This window comes from Lagopus leucura, unplaced genomic scaffold, assembly GCF_019238085.1.
Source record: "Lagopus leucura isolate 7727_CA_CO unplaced genomic scaffold, USGS_WTPT01 Super-Scaffold_741, whole genome shotgun sequence".
Classification (NCBI taxonomy): Eukaryota; Metazoa; Chordata; class Aves; order Galliformes; family Phasianidae; genus Lagopus; species Lagopus leucura.
The window spans coordinates 4,944,519-4,961,675 of record NW_024962256.1 but is presented as its reverse complement, the minus strand read 5'-3'; the positions used below and the strand labels follow the sequence as shown (position 1 = coordinate 4,961,675).

Here is a 17,157-nt window from a genome sequence, read left to right as displayed (position 1 = left end):
TTTGATTATTATGCACAGCTTAATAATCTGTGTTTGATTATTATGCACAGCTTATCTCAACATCCAACCCAGACCGCTCGCCAGTTCCCAGGACAGGGAAGGCACGTGGATGTGCAGGTGATACAAACTCAACGTACTGCAGGGCTTTCTCTTCCCTCTGTTTCCTACCACCCACAGCAGTCTTTCCCAGTTGCTTATCGGCTTCTGCCTCTGATTTGCTGGGAGCTGCCTGGTGTCTCACTCTCTTGGAATTATACCTTGAAAGGAGCACCAAATATGAACCAAATTAAGGAAAGCAGGAATAAACAGTAGCAAAAGTGAGGCAAAACAGACTTCACTGTGTGCAGCTTACATACTTGCACAGGCCTCCAGGAATAGACGTAGGGAAGCAGAAAGGCTATTTGGATGTAGTAACAGCAATAGGCAGTGCTATTCTTAGGGGAGAAATATTTTAAGAGTAGCCATATCACTGTCAGGAAGTGACAGAAACCAATTCTTTTCTCTAATAACTCCCAGAATACTCTTTTTCCCAAGGCAAAAAAGAAGTACAAGGATGATATGTATTTTCTGGCATCTAAGAATAGAACATAGGGGAATTCTACCTCAACCTTTCTTTCCTTGTTCTCTATTTTCTATTCCCTTTCTTATCAGTAGACACTACAGATAAAACAATACAATAAATACAGAAATCCAAGCTTCTCATCCTAAACTGCTGATATCACAATTCAGAGACCACGGAGTTCTTAAACAACCTACAAAATACAGCCCTCAGTTACTTTCCTGCACACAACTTTTTCTATCATACAAGAGTCACGGGGCTTCAGTAAGAAAGCAGAAAAAAAACAGTGACCTCTGACCGAGGACGCTTCAGACTACATTTGTGAAAACAAAAGCTGTATTTATTTCAAATTAGTAAATCATAAAGATTTCCCTTCCTACCAGAACTATCAACTGGAAACCTGAACGCCTCAGGCTGTGCATTCCCTATGATGTGCCTTTATTTTTGAAGTCCCAGATTGCATAATTCCTATGCAGCATTTTAATTTCCCTTTAGTCCTTTCAAACAGCTTGGCAGGCAATTCTCCAAGAGAATGCAGATAAATGCAAAAGCAAATTAAGAACCTATCTGCAGTTCAGATTTTCTCTCAGTGTATTTGTTATATGAATATTAATGCATTTAATGCCATCCGTTATTCCCACTAGAGTAATACAAGGTGGATTCACAATCAAAAGAAATCTCTAAAGCTGAGATTTCATTAGAAAATAAGAACGGAATTTTCCCATCTTCCATTACTAAAAGATGCATGTAGTAGGACTATTTATAGAACCTTTTGTATACCCACATCAGCATTTCAAATTCTCAAGGAATGAGGAAGACTTACCTGTCTGTGGGCATCTCTGAGGTAAGTATCATAACCCGTACCCTCCACGTGGTATGAGGACTTAGCTTCATCGGGTACAAGACAGAGAAAACTGAAGAGACAAAGGAATGTTAATGAATATCTATAATCCACAGTGCACAAGATCAATACCTTTTCATCATCTGCAATAGCGTACACAATGCTGAACTGTCTGGCCAATTAATCCAACTGCAACTTTATGAGATGCACAGAGAATATAGTATCTATTTAAGTATTCTAACTATTTATAAAAAGACACAGACTTCAGAACTTTTCTATGTAACAACAGCACATTCTGAAAATGAGCAGACAGAATGGGCATGAAAAGGAATAGTCATAACTAGGTCAGGTGTTTGCTAAAGGTCAATCTCCATATTACCAGAGCATATGGAAAATTCACTGGGGAATAAATGAAGGAGAACTACTGAAGGAGTTCAAATTTCTTAGCCTACTGCACAGGCAGTTCTATTTCCCACAGTTTGTTGTGGCAGTTAAGTATCTACAAATGTACAGGAAAATTTGCATACCCTTATCAGGGTACATTTACCATACAACATTATTAATTCACCAATATCTGGCCCAAGTAACTTCAGGAAATTCTGAATCTTATTAAAGAGGGGATGTCATTAAAGCCTTTTTTTTTTTTTAAAAAAAAAACAATTACAATTTCCAGACAGTGAAATACACTCAGTTTTTGGACCCTTTTTCCTAAAGCTCTGCTTTCTCCGTACACTAAGAACTTCTGGAGATTCCTGGAAGATCTCTGTGCAGAAATATGTAATAGCTGAATTTTCATACAGTGTTCATCTTATTTGAAAAAACAAATCTGAAAGACACTGGAAATCCTGAAACATTTCTATTCACTGATGGAATCAGGAAATTGTTTTCATCTTCCTTCCAAATCATTTCCACTGGAAACTATATATAGCAGTACTGGAGGAAAGAAGGCAAGCAGCAACTACTTCACTGTGTGCTGCCTGTCCTTGGGCTGTTTGCTGCCTTTGGCAAACACCTTTGATTATTTCTGGATACGCAGATAGGACAGCACTGAAATACCAGTGCTGCTTTGCTAAAGTGTATTAACAGAGCAAACTGCATTTGTCCTAATGTTAGTTGCTAATAGAATTACCATCACTAAGATGCTTAGAAGAGAACCTGTCCTCTTTGTGATATCCAATTTACAGTATGTTTAGCATGCACAAAGGTATGTTACAGGTGACAGAGATGCCCCCTGGTTTTCAGGGAACAGAAGGTTATCTCTAGCACAGCAATCATTTCCTTTTATATAAGTGCTTAAGGAACATTGGAAAGGGGGAGGTTTTTTTCCCTTCTTTTTTTTTTTTTGAGAACAGAAAGCACTACATTAATGAGGCTTTTATTCAGAATTCAGATATTCAGCTGGACCATTAGCTGTAAAGCTTATCTATTCTTCAAGTTTATGCTGAATTATCTGTACTTGTTGCAAAGCCCTAATCTTTTGGGAGTAGTTTTCTGATAAAGTGCCACAATTTTCTTCTGTGGAGTCATTTTACCAGCTGGCACAGAACAACACCCATTACAGAGTACATTTGGTATGCACAGTGTGTGCAGACACCCACACATCCAGAGATTTCCTTCAGCGTTTGTTTCAAACTTACCTATTTACAATTTTATGAACTTCAGTCTTCCCATCATTTTTTGGATGCTCTGGACTGACAGGTGGAGAAACACTGAGCCACTCTTGAGCCCCAGTGTTATCTGGAGACAGATCAGTAAACAGCGGATCTTCCTCCAGGTCTCTGTGAGATTATATTAGACAAAAAGAATCATTTGCAGAATGTTATGGAAGGCAAGAAATTCTCTGGACTAAAAGGCATGCTTTCTGTTTTTCATCTCTGAACAGCTACGAGATTGTCCAGAATGCTGCCATATGCACAGCTTTTTATCATGTTAACATGCAGAAATGCTAACCTTTACACATATCCAGCAAAATTTGTTTTGTTTTACTGGTACAAAATCAGTGTATTAAATCTCAAACTCTGTAGACATATTTTTCATTTAAGAGATGCTTACACTCTGGGAAATCATCAGGCTATTTTAGATGACTCAGAAAAATCCAAATTAAGATGGTAGAATAGCTGGATGTGACTAGTCCTTATCCCTCCTCCATTAGGTAAAAAAAAATAAATCACAACAGTTAGCTGTAGTATTTAAAAAAAAAATACTTAAAGCATCTCCCAATTTTTTTTTCCATCCAAAAATGGCTAAAGAACATAAATGTAAGCAGGACACCTAAATGACTGACTGACTTTAGGAGTAATCTTACTGAATATAGTATGAATTTGCATGAGCTTAAGCTAAGTAGATGCCTAAGTAAATTGCTAAATGAAAATCTTGCTGCGCCTAGTGCAGAAAAGAAGCTTTTGAGAATTTCAGCTTTTCTGATACCCTTCCAACAAATCACATCAGTTGGTGAGGTAGCAATTTGTGCATCACCTCACATACGCTCACTGTAGTTACAGCTGAAAACACAGAACACACAATGTGCTCACTGTGCTCACTTTTCCTTCAATTACTAAAACCCCTGGTTTTAAAAAGAAGGATCCAATTCAACTGTGCAAAAACATCTTAAAGAAACTTACATTGCTCCTGCAATCTGCCCATTCTCTACCACATCTTTATCTTCTTGACACAGTGGCTTATACTCTGTGTAATTTCTTTCTTCTAAATTTCTCAGAACCAAGTTATAGAGAATGTGCTCATGAGGCTTTTGCAGAAGGTGCTCAAACATTCGTAGAGTCATTATGCTGATCTGCAATGTAAAAAGCAAAAATTCCACAAAGTGATTCATCACTGTCCAAACTGCAGTCTGTCTTCCACTGTTTGTATACAGAACATCACAATTACTTATTTATACTGTGAAAGCAATAAAAATTACAAAAAAAAGGGAAAAAAAAAAAGGAAATCATCATGAAATCATCATGCTGAATGTATGTGTGTGGACTCTCCATCCCTGTTTATACATCTGACGAACAATATGTGCATGTATTTTTTTTCCTATAAAACAAAAACTCTTCTAAAATCTGCCAAAGAAATAAAATAAAAAACATCCTAAGAACAACTTAGCTTTCTGTGTATTATAATCAGATCCACACCAGAGGACAGTTGTCTCTGTGCAAGTGAGGAAAAATAAATAAATAAAGAAGCAGTTCCTAAAGAATAATTTGACTGAAATCAATTTTTTTATTAAGGTCTTTTGTATGTAAACTGCTTAAAGTTACTCTATTATTTTTTAATTGGCACCATGTTTATTCTCTGACCTTGGGTAGTTCACACAAAAAATAGTTTGTTTTTAATCATACTTTATGTGTTAATATGACAGAACTGACACAACACAGAAAATAACAATGATGCAACATATAATAAAACGTAAATTAAAATGCGATTACAGAAAACAATTTTGGGCAATATTATAGATGAGCAAGCCCAAATAGATATGCATTGGAGACAAGCTAATCATTATTAACTGTTGCAATGTGCTAGCTAGAAGAAATAGCTGGGCCTTCCCTTTCTGAAGGGAATTTACAGGAGTGGCAGCCAGAACTCTTCCTCACCAAAGCTGGTTGACACAAATACAAAAACCTCATGGCATTTCTACAAGCTCTGTGCAGGACAGAGCTGGCCAGCACACGTTATTATATCAATTCCACTTCTTACCTCATCAGAAATATGATCACAGTGTTCGATTAACCTGTGTCGCAATGGATGCCTGTTGATGTTTGGCAAAGTTTCTGGCTCTCTGTGTTCTCCAAGTACAAAATAAACTAATTCCTGCAGTAGGACATCTGAAGTTACTTGACGAACAATGCGATGCAATAACGCAGTTGATGTGAGGATTCCAATTTCTGAGCTGAACAATAAATTTAGTGTCAGATACGCACTGGATTTCAGCTGATAAGAAGAAATCAGCTTGACTTAGATTTTGCTCTGTTGTGTTTTGTAGGATGCTACTCACGTTTGCATCAGCTGGGGTTCCATAACATCAACGAAAAATCGTTCCCGCACAGCTTTTGCCATAGCAACAGCAGCAATCTGAAACAAAATACAGGATGGCACGTCTTAAACTCAAAAGCTAAGAGACAACTGGAACTCTTTATTTGCTGAATATAGTTGTATCATCTGTAAACATTTCAAACCTTTTGTGCTTCTTTGATGAGTTGATCACAGTAGTCAAACCATGAAAGAAATGATATCAACGCTCTTTTCCCTGGAAAAGCAGATGCATCTTCTTTGTGGCTATAGGAATCCAAACTAGAGCATGTATGGAAAATATTTATTTAGTCTACAAGCACTTAAAGAACATTGGACTCTATTGTCATTGAACTTAATAGCATCATTAACAATGTACTAACAATGAAATGAACATTAAAATAGTTTTGCCTGTCTCTACCAATCTGGAAGTGCTACCGTTACACAGAAAGGCATTTTAAAGGATACACTGTATGTCCAGCAAAAAAGTCTGAGTGGAAATACCAAGGTTAAGGATTTCTTAAATCAGCAGGGACTATCGATCACCCAGTCTGCTCTCCCAGGGAACACAGCCCACTAACATCACTAACTCCTGTAGTCAGAGTCCATAAAATGAAGGCAATTGTTCTTCTCTATTCCATAAGTGACCTCAATCAAAACTACCAAAATGACACAGCCTATACCTGAACTAGGTGGTATCCTTAGGAAAAAAAAAGTATGTATTGCATTTAAAAGCTGTAAGGCATAACCAATTCACCGTGTTCTTTGGTTAAGCAGTTTGATAATTACTTATCCCACTATTCAAAGTTATCATTTTTTTTCTTCAAACTTCGAATTTCAACCAAAATATTCTTTTGCAAAAACCCACTTTTTGTCTGTGTACTAACAGACCATGAGTGATTCCTAACAATGAAGGCAGAGTGGGAACAAGCACTAAAATTGAGAATACGACAAGCAGTTAGGCTAACAGCACGTATCTTTTCCTTCAAACTGTTACGCAGTAACTCTTTCCATCTTCTTTTTTACCATAAAGAGTTTACAGCAAGAGCATGCTATCAAATTTACTCCTGACCTCTGCTGCACCATACAGGGCTCACCATGTACAGTGAAAAGTTTGACTATGTTTCTTAAATACTTGACGTCTGAACAGGAAAATTATCTGTACCCGAGACTCCAGAAACACCACCATAAATTGCCAATGTAATTCAGTGGAAAACTTTATCCCCTGAGGGATCTTTGCAATGGACTGGCAGCCAAATCTATGGCAGAAATAATGAGTACACTGCACATCTAAGGTGTTCCTGCTGTACCTAAACTCTGCTCCTTAGACTAGCATGGGGGTGTAAACAATTTATACCTTTTACGTAATTAGCTACAGTAAATGAGCATCAGGAAGGGGTGTAAAGTCACCTCAGGTATTAAATACAAAAAGAAAATTCTTACCCCCAGTTAATTGCCTCCACTGTTTCAATGTCTAAGGGATCCAATGACTGAGGAAGGGCTCTGTAGAGGCTGGCCAGCCTGTCTGTCAGCAATTCACATAAACAAGTGCTTTGAGTCAGGCACTTGGCAGCCGCAGGTTCTGGCAAGCTCACCAAAAGCATGAGCCCTTCACAAGCCTTCACAGCTATCCGGCCATCCTGGCAGAAAAGCATGGAAGAATTAATCAGGCAGTGAATGAATATCACTTGAAATCCAGAAGCAAACACCTCCCGAACAACAGTCTCTCCATTCCCCCCCAGTTAATGAAAACATTTCTTTATTTCTTTTTCAGTCATTAACATTTATTTATCGTGAATTTCTAGTAAAAGGGAATAATCAATTTACAAAAGCCAGTCACAAAAATCTTTGAATTACTTTTTATATTCAAAGTACAGACCACACACATATGCAACTTCATTCCCTCTACCAATTTCACACCACATCCAAATGACTTCATTTTATCGCATCGCACAAAATAAAATCACTCACCGGACTTTTGGTGAGATTAAGTAGAGAATTCACCAAATTATAGTCTTGATTTGGACAAACAGTGGAGGACTCAGGTGATGATGTGACATTTAGTTCATCCAGACTGAAAGACAGATCATCTGCCTGCTGAGGAAGCTCATCTTCCTTTTCCATGTGCTCCGCTCCAGCAGTGCCAGGCGTTTCTTCAGGCTGCATGGGCTGCCCCGTGTCTGGTGCCAACGAGTCCTGGCCTTTCAGCATGTCTTCTGTGATTAAGTTTGTTGATTCTTTGGAAGCCATTGCTTTCAACTTACTCTGCAAAGCATTTTGTGGGAATTAAAAAGCTGAAATTGCGGTTCATCCTAAAGCACAAACCTACTCCAATTTTTTTTACATCGGCATTTAAGTAGTACTTTGCAAGGCTGGATACAGTAACCACATAGAACGTAATGGTTTGCAACAGCAGGTGAGTCTTTAAATCTACAACATTTTTCAGTCCACTTAAGTTTCTGCTAAGGCCTTTCACTTTGAGGCATTCTTGCTTTGCCCACTCTGTGACATTTATCTGATTTCATTTTTATTTTTCATTTCATTATACTGTTTCATTTACTCTATGAGGGCACCTTTTGACATTAGCACACACTACAGAATTTCCACCTGGAGAGGAACTCACTCTAAACTTCTTGAGATAACACCTTCAGTGAGAATGGGGAAAAAAAACCCCACCAAACACTTTATAACAGCAAAGTACTCCCAAATAGAAGAAAATGTTTAAAAGATAAAATGGATAGAAGATAGTGTAAGCTAGCACTGGGGGCACCAGCTACTGTAACAGATCACAGTGAACCCTGCTAGATGCTGTAAACTATCTCTACTTAGCATGATGCTATAAATTCATCTCCCGCACTAACAGAGGCATTTAAATTTGTGCTTTGAGAGGCCAGGAAGAAACTCACACCATGGCAAAAATTCAGTGCTCCTCTGTCAAAAGCACAGTGAAGAATGCTTTATCAGAACTATAAACGAGACTTCAGCACAGGACAATTTTTCAAGTCAGCAGTGAGTTTATTAATCCAAAGGGTTTCTCTCCTCTAGGATAAAGCCAAAATTATTACGAATACATCTCAAGCATTAACAATTTTAAAGAGTAACCATTTGGGGTTAATGGTGTTTAGTGCATACAAACCAGCAGGGACAGGCAGCAAACTACAGCATTACTGTGAATGCTTGTTCACTTGATGTGCGTTCTGCATGCAGAATTTGTACTGAACGGTATGATAGACTCATATAACCACATCCCTGGAGAGGCAACCCGGTGGTAAAAGCAGCACACTGCATGCTATAAAAAAAGTAGGATGTGATTCTATGATTTTTGACTACAGAAGAAAAATGACTCCTTCAACAGATTTTGTAACAATGTGAAAAGCATCGGGCGGCAAAGCACCCAGAATGGGTTTCTCTGAGCCACGTTAGTGTATCACTGCATCTTCTAAACTCCTCTAACATCTCCCACATAAGTTATCAATCCATGGGAATACCTGGATGAGAACTACAATCCTTGCACATCAAGCAGAGCTGGAGCCTGAAACTGCATTTTAAATCCTGGATTATATGGTACTGTTCGCACTTCTCAAGTAGTACTCAGGGCTTTCAAAGATTAGATACTGTTTTGTCAAGTATTTACTTTATCTTACAGCAACCTATTACTTCAGGCACTGATGCGAGACCTAACACACACAAAATGTATAAATGCCCCCAGAAATTTGTCTGTAGCTCATTACTTTTGCATTGGCAAATAATACAAAGCAGTCTGTACATCCAACAACACATCAGCAGAGCTTTTGCATGTGTTTAAGCTTCCTGTTTTCTAATCATGCAATTCCGCAGCTTAGCTGCTCACCTGCCTCCTGCAAAGGTGCAAAACAGGATCCTGAATGACCTAATAGAAAAGGTTACATAAAACATACACTCAGTGTTTTCTAGATAAAGTACTCCTCCAAGTGAACTCAGTATCAGCAGAGAGCAGACACTACACAAATAGACTTCTGTGTTTTCCTAATACGTAACTACTGAGTTCCAATACCTGTGGTGAGTGATACTGTGTGACTCTTCAACTTCAGACTTAAAAAGAATTCTGTGGAAAAACCAGGTGATAGCATAGCTAATATGAATGCCCACTCAATTTATAGCAAAAAATATAAACCTGGCAATTTGTAGTAATGAAAGTAGAAGTGAATAGAGAAAGTATTTTTCATTTTACAAAGTGAAGGTGCAGCTTTTTAATAGATATTATATTAGAACAGTTTGAAAACAGAAAAGCAAGTTTCCCATAGTACAGAACAATCAGTTGCAAGGTGAGATGAGATGGGCCAACTTAGGAGGAAAGGAAAGGGAAAAAACATGATTAACATGTTTAGCATATAATAACGATTCAGATAAAGAAGGTAAGTCAAATATTCCTATGTATGTTCTCTTTAAATAAGAACAGGGAAAACAGTTTAAAGAATGGAATACATTAAAGCAAAAAAATAAAAAATTACCACATGGATTTTAAAGGCTTTAAAGCAAGGAATGCACCTCTTATTTCCACAACAAAAGTAACTTTCAAAGAAATATCTAAAGTGTATTTAAAAGTATCTTTAAAGAGATACTGTTACACCAAATAGCCTTGTCAGTTAAGCAAGATAGGTGAAAGATCTTATTAAATTATAAACAGCTTTCTAACAGTGAGGTATTTGATACGGAATCATAAAAGGAAAAGTCTAGGCCTATGGATACTCCTTTTCTTTAAGGTCACGAATGACTACAGGGCCTCATCAGAAAAAATTACAGAAGGAAGTAAAACTTACTGACATACAGGCAGACTGTTTTGGAGAGATGTATCTGCTTTTCAGCTTAAATGTTAGAGATCTGAGAGTTAAATGCCACACAGAGTTCTGTAACTTTACCCTTTCATGCATTTGAAGGTCAGAAGCAGATACCAAGTCACTACAGCACCTCTAAGAGGCACAGACAGGAACAACCAGAACATCCTCTTCTAATAGAGGGCAACTCTGCAACCCAAAAGCTTATCTGGAAAAAACTATGAAAAGTGAGGAAAGACATCTGCCTTCGGCTACAACGTTTAGAATAATTCTGTAAAGGAAGCAAGAGTGACAAGGAACGTCCCTCAGCTTGCCTGAACTTCATACTCAGCATTTTGAGAAACTGGAATCTCTTTGAAATTAGGAATCACCTGGTTTTCCATGCCAAGATTTTTAAGATTATAATCTTGCTGTATTAAAAAAAAAAAAAAAAAACAACTGATGTCTGACAAAATATTTGTAGTTTCTATGATTGCCATTCCCTGGATTTGACTTCAGGGCAATTATTTGAGCAGAGAAGTTATTCAGAGGGTTTTAATTCTTCTTTTAAACCATACAATTTACACATATCGCATCAAAAACCATCCTGGTTTAGACTTCTACCATATTCTGCATGTAATGTATACAGTAGTTTTCTGCTAAATGCCTCTAATATTGAAACATGGAATCTTCAGCCCTTATACAATTTTTACTACTGTGGATACGAGGGCAATTGAGATAGCTTAATTAAGTAAAAAACTCAAGATGGATTCTACTAATTGATTTATAAGTGGGAAAGAACAGATATTTGCTGTTTATCAGCCTCTGTTGCTAGAGATTGTTGGGGAAAACTTATAAAATATTCCTGAAGTATAGCAAATCTACATCTTTTCAGCTATGTATCACACACTTAATAGATACTGTGCCCTTCCAGCAAACATCAAAGTGGGAAAATGAAGAACTTATAAATATACTTTAATAAATTAAACTTTTATATGTTCTTTCTAAATGGGAATGGAGAGTCTCTATAAATTCTTTGTCCTCCCACTCTGGTTTCATCAATGCTATGTGTTAAGTTCCAAGATGAGAGTAAAGATATTTGGCTTTCTTACAGATGGAATATAATGCCATATTGTAGATTGTGAGCTGGCACTGCAGCTAGACCATATGTGTCACTATCAAATGAGAGCCCAAGCCCACAGAACACTAAGCAGTCCACAAGGTTCCAGCGACCAATGCAATCTGCACAATAGCCTTCACTGGGCTGATGACAAAATAACAAGGAAGCTCAAGGCCTCCTCATGATGCTCTACATTACAATCCCTATTAATCCCAGGACTAACAAAATTTGATTTTGTAATTTGGAGAGTGCCCTCTAAAGGCTCAAAGGGAAAGAACCTCAAGCAGCTACATGGGAATCCTGAATGAAATTTGAGGTAAAAATTATGGGACATATGAGTCTCTGGAAGTGAAAGAAAAGATTTTTAATACCACAGAAAAAAAGCAATCACACACTGAACGAAAACTAAGCTATGAAGTCCAACATACTACCTCCTGTTCTCTACAGATTTTGTCCATGACCCACTCTTACATAAAAACATGTGGAAAAAGTCAGATTTGTTTTACTCACCTCAAGGAAAAAGTTGACCAGGTATGGATCCTGCTTCAGTTTTGCACATACTATACAGAGAAACTGAATTTCTTCATTCTCTGTTGGTGTTGCCAGAACTTCACCACACAGCCTGATCAGTTTCTGTCACATACAGAAAAATGAGCAATTAAGACAGGAAGGAAGTTACAGCTTTCTTCAGGAGTTGTGGATGGGATTCTTTACCATTCACATACTATGATGGTGTGTGATTACTGAATTGAATGTTTGCTCTGAATTTAAGACTGTTGTGAAGATTTCTTATGACTTGTACTACAGCTGCAGTTCAAGAATCTAACTGGCAGTATGTTAAAACTGATCCTATACTTAAGCAGTAGTTTAACTTACTCGAGAATAAAAAAAAAACATAAAGATATCATTTGCTAAAACAGAGTAAGAGAAATTTGTCATACAAAAACACAGTTTACTTAAAAATCTGAACAGTACCTGCACTGGCCTATGCACATTGATGTGGGGAAGAAGAGGTTGCCGTATTCTTCCAAGAAGTTTTGTATAAAAAGCCAAAACTTGCTGTTTCATTCCTGGAGGACACTGGAACAAGAACAGATGAACACTAACAGTAATGTAACAAGTGTGGAGAGAAACACGTTTCTCACTGTCATTTGGAACCACTAAGATCAAACAGGAATCATTTATCCATACTTTCAATTAATCGCTGTAGTGCAGATTTCGACAATCTTTCCAGGAAATATCCCCATCAAAAATAGTCCCCAGGAAAATAAACTCTGAATTAATTGCCTAATAGTCAGATTTCTTTTAGGATATTGTGCCACAAAACCCAGCAATTCAATGAGTCAGTACATACGAATACACGATAATAAAATACAAACATCTGAAGTGTCCACCAAAGGTTTTTTAAATCAATGAGCCATTAACCCTAGACAGATTATGTGTTTACAAATGCACAGATGTTCCAGGACAAGAAAACGCCGTTGCTTTCCCTGAGATTCAGCAGAATATAAATCATAAGTGCCTATGGAACACCCATGCCCATGTTCTACTGCCTCCCATACACAATGTCACATGAAAGTACTTTCCTATCTCCATCAGAAGTGATGGCACATGGCCCTGCACGTACCTCTGTTTCTGGCTAAATCCTCCCAACTCTCACGTCCTAACACAATATAAGAAAAGCTGTTACTTCTTTCTATACATTGATTTTAATCTGCATAATTTCCCTGACCTGGTTCATTACACACACCCTTAACAACAGTTCTGCTAATAGAAATTAGTGAACAGAGTGTGTGGCAGCAGCCAAGAAGAAGCCTAACCTGCTACTCCTGCCAAGGTAATTATCCCTAGGTTATCAAACCATAATTATCACTTAGTTGTCAAGCAATTTGTTACAGAGAATGACAAGTTTTGAACCACCAGGGCACATCAACAGCAACACAGTAAGTCTAAGTGAGTGCTGTGGAAGGGTATTATTCTCCTAACAGATCTTTGAAACATCCTGCAAGCACCAAAATGTGTGTTTCAGATGTATCAACCCACAAGTGGCAAAGCATAAAGACAAGCTGTACAAGAATTGCTTGTAAAGGCATACCTAAATGAGTGCAAAATTATTTAACTCTTAGCAACATACTACAAATTACTTGCTTCACGTAAATCTAGATTTCTTCTTGATTTGTTGTGAAGTTTATAACTGCTAAAGAAGTCATATTCCTGAGCACTTCTGTATTTTCATCACATCGGTATCAGGCATCATAGCTTGGCTAAAGGACAGGAGGTGCAATAACACTAATTGTAGAGATTTGGTTCTACAGAAGCAAGAAATATCCTAAGTTCAGACAGCTAGTAACTTATATTGTCTATGTACATAAAATTAAGTAGATTAAAAACTCCTGAGGATGTGTAAAAGGTGAAGTGAAAATGAAACCACAGAGAGCTCTTTTCATCCTTCCTTCAGGACACACCACGCTTTTCTAACTGCATCTGCAGTTCAGTACAATGGCTGCTAAGTTAACACACCCTATGATTCATTCAATCCCATGAATTTCAGCTCCTAAGTGTGCCAAGAAAGACATCAGCAAAAATGCACCAAGACCATGAAGTTAATTTCACGTGCCACACAGCACATGTGAGAATGACCAGACAGCAATGCCATAGGCTGGAATCGTGTCAAAGATTCAGATGCACAAACTGTCTCGGGATCAGCTTAAGTCAGTGATTTCTGACATGGAGTCCATCTGAGCAGTAACCACTCACATTCACAAAATGGAAACATATGTTATGGAAAATATGTTACTTAACGTAGCACTTTTCACCCAAGAATCTCCCAACACTAACCAGAGGGGTGGAAAACGCTGTCTTGTGGATGTCCTACTTCTAGCGTTTTCCTACTTCTAGTTTCACTCAGTATCAGAGTCCTGATTAATAAATCTGTGTTCTGCCTTAGTCAGCAGTTTACTGGTTGGTTCACTTTGATCACACTTGTGAAAGACTATTTATTATCTGTGATACACTGATAACATAAGCAAAGAGCTATTTACTTCATCCTGTAGCATCCCACACTACCATCTACTCCAGATTTTCACTCCCTATCACAGCCACAGCCCATACAAAAGATAACCTGCTCTGCAGAGTAGTACATACATCAGCTTTTCCTAGCGTGTAAAGTGTCTCCAAAATCTTGTGATGTAGCAAATACTCCATACACGGCCCCGTTTCACCCGATTCCCTCTCATTTTCTTCTTGAACTAGAATATCCAGCATCTGTTCCAGGTGAGAAGGAATGTTGGTATCAGTCACAGGTGCTTTGTCATCTAAATAAGAAAAAATACAATCAAAAATGACAACTATTGGTCTTATTTTTCTTAAGTCCAGTCCCAAATTTAAGATTTAAAAATAAGATAACTCATTTGAGGAATATTTTATATGAAAGTCACAAAAACAGACAGTAGGAAGCTATCATGCAATTTATATATGCATATATACAATCTAAAAGATAGATATACACATTTAAAACATATATGAACACCTACTGGACCAAATTTTGAAAATAAAGTGGAGGTTCTGGATGTTCAGTTTTAAGAAATCTTACCTAAACAGCAAAAAACTGCAGAGCCCTGAAAAATGAAGTTGTTTTTTGTTTGTTGTTTTTGTTTGTTTGTTTGTTTGTTTTACCATTTCTTAAAATGAGCTTTCAGACCCATATCTGAAAATGTAAACTGAAATATAAATTAGGCAGGTATTTAACCTTGCATTGGGATAAAGGTGAAATGTCAGATTTCAAAACATGTATTAACCACACAGTAAAGAAAACTTTTGCAGCCAGAAACCAAACTTAATAAGAGTGAGATACAATTCTCAATCTTTCAGTTAGCATCCATTCTGTCTCAAGAACTTCCTCTTTGCACAGCATTCTGAAATTGAAAAACAGATCAAATTAACTAGCATCTGATTAGTTCCTTTGCTAACTAGATAAATAAAATGGCTTTTCCAACAATAACAACAACAAAGCCATCCGTGATCTATGCTGTTTATTCTTTATGAAATTTTAGGTTTGGTTCTTACACTTTCTGCATTAAGATAGCATTCTGTTCCATTTTACAAAGGAAAGGGTAAGATACTGATCAAGTAGTGAAGTCATGAAACACTGGATTTATGTCACTGGCAGTGGGAGATAACTGTGGCATTAACATGCAGTAGAGCACATCCATATGTGTACAGATTTTGCTTTTTTTTCCAGCTAAATTCTCCTTGAACAAATAGCCCTCTAGGGAAATAGCTACTACTTTTTATGTGATCATCTAAAAATAACTGCCAGTTGCATGCAAATGGCAACAAGAACACAAGGGAAAACTGCCACATCAGAGTGATTTTGGTCTCTACCACAACCTCTAATTATCCTACTGTTTGCTGCAGTTTCTTAGGGATAACTCTGCTTCCACAGAAGAGCACAGAAATCTATCCACTGACCAAAAACTTATTTTTCACAAGTCTTTTGAAAGACTGTGGGATAGTTCAGCTTTTATTCTGTACTACATAATCGTATCAGTTCTCCTCTACCACTCTCATTTCCACCTTGGGAAAGATCACATGGCATTCTGATAGATGAGTATTTAGAACAGGGGTCAAATTTCAGTTTGCAGGAGTAAGTATTGGCATAAACAACATCACCTGTGCCAGACAGAAACACAGACTGCATAGCTACTCTAACAGAAATGCAGAATCAATAAGCTTGAGGAAAGCATGGCAGCATTCACCTTTTAAACTACTAAACTAGAATTAAAAATTGAAAATGGATGTGTTGCATATCTGCTGAAGGAAACCAAAGAAAAGGTTAAGAACAAACAACTACAGCCATAATTCCACAAGAATACCGATTTTGTAGAAGAGCAGAACTTTTTACATGAGTAAACAGTGACAGGAGAAGGAGAAATAGTTGTAAACTAAGGGGGAAGAGATTACCATGAGATGTCAGGGAAGTTTTTTCACTGAGAGAGTGGTGAGGTGCTGGCTCAGGCTGCTCAGGGGGTTGTAGATGCCCAACGTCAAACAATAAAAAGGTTAAAAGCAGGCACTACATGCCTGTAGCTGTCTGTTTAATTTAAACAGAATACATGAAGGCAGAAATTGGGTCACATATGAAAAGGGACAATTCCCCATGCAACAGTCAGGAAATGACCTTTCTTCCACAGCTGTTTGTGCTGACAATTTTAGGGATAAAAAGAGGTACACAATCTAATTCTATCTCTAATTAATAATTATTATTCTTGATATTTTGATGAAATACATGACTCATTTTCTAAATCTTTTTAACAACACTGAAATTGGGAACTCTAGTTTTCACACAAAGATGTAAAACCAGAGCATTTTTTCACTTACCTGAAGTCTCTATGTAGTAATGAGTGATTGCCTTCCAGTGGTAAACAAAATCTTCTTGTAATGGAAGGGAAGGTGCAAGCTACAGGGAAAAGAAGAAAAAATAGGTTAGGAATTAAATAAATGCGTTTCTGCAGAGATTCAAGTGAATTTTGGAATCAAACTACTACAGACTAACGGAGACCCATGTCTTACTGACTAGACGTGAACACCACTAACCATCTCAGTGATGTCTCTACAACCAGACAATCTATTCAAAGCAACACAAGAAAAGTGGATTTGAGCTATTCAGAACTCAGAATTTTTTTCTACAGTAAAAGTCATGTTTTTTTCTTAAAATCTTCTCTTGATGCCATCTTCCCTTCTTATAAGCTGTCCTTCTTCCCTCCGGTCTCTTAAAAATACTGATTAGCTTCTTCCAATTAGCCCCAGCTTCTGGATCTTTTTCCTTTTTACACAT

General features: G+C 37.4%; 1 protein-coding gene across 2 annotated transcripts in view; it reads right to left on the bottom strand.

Annotated features, from left to right (window-relative positions):
• The window catches only part of FHIP2A (FHF complex subunit HOOK interacting protein 2A), a 33,000-nt gene that overhangs the window by 10,186 nt on the left and 5,657 nt on the right, over positions 1-17,157 (bottom strand). Inside the window, exons 2-14 of one of the 2 annotated variants that reach the window (XM_042863803.1) lie at positions 16,701-16,779; positions 14,466-14,635; positions 12,297-12,401; positions 11,832-11,954; positions 9,259-9,297; positions 7,380-7,673; positions 6,852-7,048; positions 5,576-5,690; positions 5,395-5,471; positions 5,097-5,289; positions 4,022-4,191; positions 3,038-3,178; positions 1,383-1,473 (exon numbers count right to left, since the gene is read on the bottom strand). In XM_042863803.1, the coding sequence (XP_042719737.1) occupies positions 1,383-1,473; positions 3,038-3,178; positions 4,022-4,191; positions 5,097-5,289; positions 5,395-5,471; positions 5,576-5,690; positions 6,852-7,048; positions 7,380-7,673; positions 9,259-9,297; positions 11,832-11,954; positions 12,297-12,401; positions 14,466-14,635; positions 16,701-16,779 (1,794 nt within the window). The remainder of the gene's footprint in view (positions 1-1,382; positions 1,474-3,037; positions 3,179-4,021; positions 4,192-5,096; positions 5,290-5,394; positions 5,472-5,575; positions 5,691-6,851; positions 7,049-7,379; positions 7,674-9,258; positions 9,298-11,831; positions 11,955-12,296; positions 12,402-14,465; positions 14,636-16,700; positions 16,780-17,157) is intronic. The other variant, XM_042863804.1, reaches the window with a different exon arrangement.